The sequence below is a fragment of the Coenobita brevimanus genome, chromosome 26, assembly GCF_032717465.1.
Source record: "Coenobita brevimanus isolate Jiangsu-jjx chromosome 26, ASM3271746v2, whole genome shotgun sequence".
In the NCBI taxonomy this organism is placed as follows: Eukaryota; Metazoa; Arthropoda; class Malacostraca; order Decapoda; family Coenobitidae; genus Coenobita; species Coenobita brevimanus.
Genome location: NC_136979.1, coordinates 9,516,021 through 9,522,020, shown reverse-complemented (window position 1 = coordinate 9,522,020; position 6,000 = coordinate 9,516,021). Strand labels below are relative to the sequence as shown.

The 6,000-nt window shown below is 40.9% G+C and overlaps 2 protein-coding genes across 2 annotated transcripts in view; both read right to left on the bottom strand.

Moving 5' to 3' along the window:
• Window positions 1-1,163: 1,163 nt before the first annotated feature.
• Window positions 1,164-2,042, bottom strand: LOC145394154 (uncharacterized). Its single transcript, XM_080268133.1, has one exon. The coding sequence runs from the start codon at window positions 2,040-2,042 to the stop codon at window positions 1,164-1,166; it is 879 nt and encodes a 292-aa protein (XP_080124259.1).
• A 3,589-nt stretch (window positions 2,043-5,631) lies between these two features.
• LOC145394180 (aminoacylase-1-like) overlaps window positions 5,632-6,000 on the bottom strand; it is a 113,316-nt gene continuing 112,947 nt past the window's right edge. Inside the window, exon 9 of the mRNA XM_080268163.1 lies at window positions 5,632-5,844. Within this exon, the coding sequence (XP_080124289.1) occupies window positions 5,695-5,844 (150 nt within the window). The 3' untranslated portion in view covers window positions 5,632-5,694. The remainder of the gene's footprint in view (window positions 5,845-6,000) is intronic.

Sequence of the window (6,000 nt, the reverse complement as noted above, 5' to 3'; positions counted from 1 at the left end):
GCATGTGTAATGGAAGTGGTGTGCAACTTTCTCACTGGTGTTATCTTCCAATATATCTAGATTGGTGACCCTTGAGTAGTACCCCCAATCTGCTTTCTTAAAGTTAAATTTAGGTGGTGGGGGGCTGATAATCATCCCATGAATAAGAAAGACATGTAGGAAAATCATCACTACCCATTGAGTCATCATACGGGTCCTAAGAGATGTTAGGGTGTATATCGGGAGATGACAAGGACGGATCTAAACATGATATGTTGCCAGTGCGGTCATCTACACGAGTCGCTCTACCATCGTTTAGAAGACAGAGGTTTGAATAGGTCGGCTACTTGTTCCTCACTACCATCACTCCTCAAGCTTTCCCATCGATGTTGATGGGCGTTAAAATCGCCTAAAATTAATTTATGACCCAGAAGTTGATGTACAAATGAAGTGAAAGCATCACCATCAATGGGACCACGGGAAGGACGGTAAATAAAACAAATAGATACGTGTTGCCAAATTTCACCTTTCATGTGCTAGCTTCCAGAGCAGAAGTCATCATCACTTCCATTTGTGAGAGCGATTTGTGTGAGTATATGGCAGTCTCATGACCCTCATACTTTCTACACGAATGGTAGCATTTGAACCGAGGAGGATCAGGATGATCCTTCAGTTGCGTCTCCTGTAAACAGACAACATCTGGTTTATGTAAAGCTAGCAAAAGACTTATATTTTGTAGTTTATTTCCAACAGACCTACAATTCCACTGTATAATACGGAACATGATGGTTTAAGACTTACAGGAGGGGCCTGTGTGATTAACTTTCTTTGATCGCCCGCCGTCAGGTGAGTGACAACCGGGGAACCGATCCCAGTTCTTGTTAACGGAAACCTCCACTGATTAATTAGTTACGAGGCTCCCAGACTACCCCGAGGAAGAGCTATTAAGTCGTCTCTCCCTCACTGGAGTAGGAGTAGGAAAAACATGAGGAAGTGTCGGTTTCAGGGTGGTAATATTAAGTTCTTTTTTACTTTTTTTACTTCTGTTTAGGCTTTACCAACTGAGAAGTATGGGCAGCCCGAGAGTAAGAAGTTGGAGGGATAGCCTATCAGTGAGAGGGGTGGAACGGGAAACAGGTCGAGTTGCAGAGGCAGAGCGAGTGGCGCGAGTAACAAGCTCAGGGTCAGTTTGTGTCTCGACAGAACACATCACAGGAGCACATCACCGCCGAAGCACAGGAGGTAGCTAGTGTGGGAGCTACAAGCAACGCCCGCACCTTTTTCCTAGCTTCATAGTAGGAGATACCCATGGTTGCCTTCACTGTGCAGACTTCCTTCTCCTCCTTCCACTTAGGACACTCCCTCGAGGAGGTGGAGTGAGCACCCTTACACTGAAAACAGCACCCTGTCTTGGATATACAGCCGTCTGCAATGAGACCATAACCTGCACGTTTACCACACACAAATGGTAGCCTGACACGCCTCTGTACTGTGCCAATCTGACACTTACCACATTGAAGTGGGCTAGGGATGTAAGGTCTTACTCTAACAATTTCATAACCAACTTTAATGAAATCAGGGAGCGTGATCTTGCCAAAAGTCAAAACAAGGGTAGCCGTCTTCGTCCTCATGCCTTCCACAAATCTTATGATAAAATGGGCATCAGTGACAGCTTGTTGGGCGAGTTCACGTATGATGTCCTTCTCCATACACATGAGATCCCTGCAGGTGATAACACCCTTCCAGATACTCATGGGGTGCGGAATGGTCGTCTGGACGTCATAAGGGTGATGAAACTTGCGCAGCTTGTGCAAGTCTCTAACCTGAGATGGATTTGCCGTTTTAACTAGGAGGTCCCCGTCAGCAAGTTTGGTGACACGTTCAACCTCACCAACACAGCCATCAATCACCTTCCTGATAATGAAACAATTGAGACTAGCCAGTGACACTGAACGGAGGGTGTGAATTCGTACATAACTAGCATTATGTATATGTACACTGATGTCAAGCGGGGCACGCTTCTGGGGCCTGTCAGTTCGGGCATCATTCCGTGTCGGTGTCATGGAATCGTCACGACCACCTCCCCTCCTAAGGGAGGGAGAGGGGAGGGGGGCTCGACATAGCAACCACCTCCTCGCGGGGGAAGTGGGAAGAAGAGAAAAACGAGCAAAGGAGTGAAAACCAGGACGAAAAAACCTGAGGCTAAGAGTGCCCTCTCAACCCACTATAGTCGCGGCGCACGACTCTGAGGTCATTATCATACTCTGGCAACCTACCGGTACCCTTCAACAGTGCTTCCGAGTTCATGTATAATATGATACGCATGTGATTCGTGTATTATATGATCATGTATGATAATATTCGTGTATAATATGATTTGTGTATATGATACGAAATTGGACGCAGTGTTGACAGGTAGGTTGCCAGGGTATGATAATGTCAACCTCAGAGTTGTGCACCGCAACTACAGGGAGGTCTATCAGGCTAAAATAATTGAGGACTCCATTGAGGATCGCTGTCCACTATTCTTAGCCTGCCATTCAGCACATAATACAAATTATATGGAATAAAAAGCTACTTAACATCATCCTCTAGTCATGGCTACGCTCGAAACCCATAATTTTTACAATGGTTTTTATATGCAGTGTAAAATTAAGAGAAGCCTGGTGGTCTAGTAGTTAGAATGTTCCAGTTAGACTATTCAGTCTTCGAGTTAACTGTATTTTTTTGATAATGTTGCTTTTGTTGTTGAACAAATCCAGTAGGTCTGGTTGAGCAGATCCATCTACCGCAGGCAACCAATCTTCCCTGCGGGGTAATGCCTTAAAAGCGCGGTAGTGAAACCATCATCTTTCATCCAAAGTATTCATGCAAATTAGTTTTATTGCCATATAGTAGAAAAAAGTAAAAAAACTGAGTAAAAGAGGTTTTATTGATTTATTTTAAAACAAGTTCAACAAGAAATACTTTTGCCAGCCACAAGGTAAACAATAATGATCCCTGTATATATAAAGAATTTTGCCAAATCAGTTAATACCCACGAGTTATACAGATATGTCGTCCATACAGCTCTTAAGACCATGAAACCAACCACTGAAATAGAAACCTAGAGGCACTCTGTCATAACAACGTCCAATCAGGGTAGGAAAAAGGCATGACTGAAAGTCAGAAGCTATTGTGATGGGTTATAGTCAGACCTTTGCATTGACGGCAGTATGGTGTGGGGGCCTCCTAAATGAAGTGTAAATAAGCGACACAACATTATTTTTATATACAGTGTGCAGTACATCCAGCCATTGGGTTAATTGTTCTGGACTGCCGCACTTCACTTTTTTTTTTTTTTTTAATTTTCCAATAATTTACACAAGTATATATCCCTTCCCATGGTTAGTATAGAACTCATTTACATTACCACACATTCCTACAAATACTTCTCTACAAATCAGTATATTGTAACATTGCCATGGATGCTGCCACAACAACTGGGCACTGGGATGAAGAGAAGACATGCCTTTAAAGAAGCAGTGGAATCTTTCAGCATTTTTGCATCTGATATATTTCAGTCAATCACTGATCAGTCCTATGATGTCATCGTTCCTCATAAAGGAATCTCCATACTGACTTTGGCCATGGTATAGTACATCTAATGTTTTCTATGAACTGGACGCCAAAGCAAGTGCCAAAACCAGCAACTACTCAGCAGACATAATGTGAAAGGGCCAATATCTTACCAGTCTTGGTACTCCGACTTTTAATATATCGAACCAATGATGTACGAGTATAATCAGGCCGGCGATTTCGGCCCAACATACATACGTCATACGTTTGCACCCCGGGATGTATTGGCCTCAATTCGGGATTTATAGAGCTTTACTCGAGTGTAAGTAATCGGGCCAATTTACAAAATGTCAGTGTGTCTAAACACTTGAAATTAATGGATCTTTGAAACTTTTTCTTACTTAGAGAGAATTATTTTGTGAGCTTGTAGCCTTTGAATCCTTCATATAAAAAGAAAATCCTCAACAAAAAGCAAAAACAAAAACAGATTATCGTGATCCGAACCTTTGCCTCTAAACGCCTATCACAGTTCCCGAATCTGACTATTATTCAGAGAGTGGAAAATCAATGCACACACCATTGCCATGCCGACGCAATCTCGCCTTACGGGGTCCCGCACTGCAACCAAGTGAGGAAATTTTCGAGATAAAACAACTGAAATTGACTATAAACAACTGAAATTCACTATCCGGTATGAGTTTCGATTCTGACCATTCGAACCTGGGCACTTCAGAGGTGTTCATACTACCACTGAGCCACGGTCGACCTCTATATGACTGTGCAAATCTGACGAGTTTATTGACTATATATATATATATATATATATATATATATATAGATATCGTGTCAGTGTATACCACTGCTCTTTTAATTCTAGTAAGCTGAAAACATCAGTTCAGTTACAAAAAAAACATTATCAAATATCTAACCTTTGTTCTAAAGCACGACAGCTGCTTGTGGAAATCTCCCGTTTCTATTCAAAGTTTGATATTTTATAAAACATTGATCCAGTCTCTTATATACGATAATATTCAGAGATTGATGGCGTTTAATTGTATCAATTGGTTGTTAGCTTTGTGATACCGGTATTGGCTTTATCATCAATACATAGATCGAATCAGTATGTTATTTCCATTCTCAACCCAGAGTTGGAAAAAAGTTAATTTATATTTCGGTCCAATACATGTTTGCATCAATTGGTCCATTAAAAAAAAAAAAAAAAAAAAAAATCTGGCCAGGAATCGGCCCAGTTTACGGTCATCGTTTAAACTCGGTGTCGGAAAACAAGTCAGCCCTACACAAATTTTACATCAGTTGTCCCGATATAAAAATATTATGGTCAGGAAGCGGCGTAATGTGCCGTTTTCCCTTAGTACCTCTATATGCCGATACCGGCCCGACATTGTTGGGTACATCACAATAAGTGCTGGAAAAAGCTGGGGGGAAAAAGAAATCCGAGATGTTAAATAAAATATGTAACAATGTGCGAGTCTGAGTTTTGACTCAGTGCATGTGGCTGAACGTTTTCCTGCCAGAGTGATAGATGACTCAGTGGATAATTAATTACCAAGCTTGCAGTCACACTTGGCATTACCTCTTTAGGCCAATAGTGCAGTATACAGCTAACTTATTCAAGAAAATTAACAAATTGCAAATCTGTATGCCCCATATTTATATATTATGCCTGGATTAACCACGTTCAGGTGTATATAGATTACCAGTATTACTTACCAGTCATAGCTAGTGTAAGCACTCAAAGGTGAGGGAAGAAACGAGTCAGTCAGATGGTAAAAAGAAACTGGCATGGTTCTGTCAGAGCGATTATCCGCACTGCATCTCGACTACTTTATATTCCAGAGTAATTTGATTTAATTTTTTTTAACATATAAGAAGAGGGATAATACTTGTTAAAACCATTACTATAATACTTACTTTGAAATTTGGACACACATGTCATTATGAAAGAAGCTTCATATCTCATGGTTGATCCTTTGGCCGTTCTCTTTCAAGTATACTGTCATTCATGCTTGCCAAGTGCATTCAAACAGACATTCTGAAGTCACCGTGAATGCAACGATAAACTGTGGAAAGTTAAGTTTTGCCTGTATTGTGGAAGAATAAGAAGCCAAACCATACAGACAAGGAAAACAAATGAATTTAAGGTTTGAGGTTGGCCACTGCAAGCAAGATGGAGGTGTAAATTTGGATGCCACGTAGATAAATCTTCTCATTCAGGTATTCATTGTGGTCATGCAGCAACACTAGTGTGTGGTTCATTGGAGAGAAACCCAACGCTGGCACACCACGCTGGAGAAAGACATTGTCGTATTAGTTCATGACAATAATTAAACAGAGAAGAGGAAATCAACATAACTTATGATGAGAAGCTTAGAGTGTGAAGATTAAACTGAAAGAAAAGATAATTCATGATCTAAAAAAAAAAAAAAAAAAAATATATGTTAC

Coding starts and splice junctions, on each gene's coding strand:
- LOC145394154 (XM_080268133.1), bottom strand. CDS start 2,042: ATGACACCGACACGGAATGATGCCCGAACTGACAGGCCCCAGAAGCGT.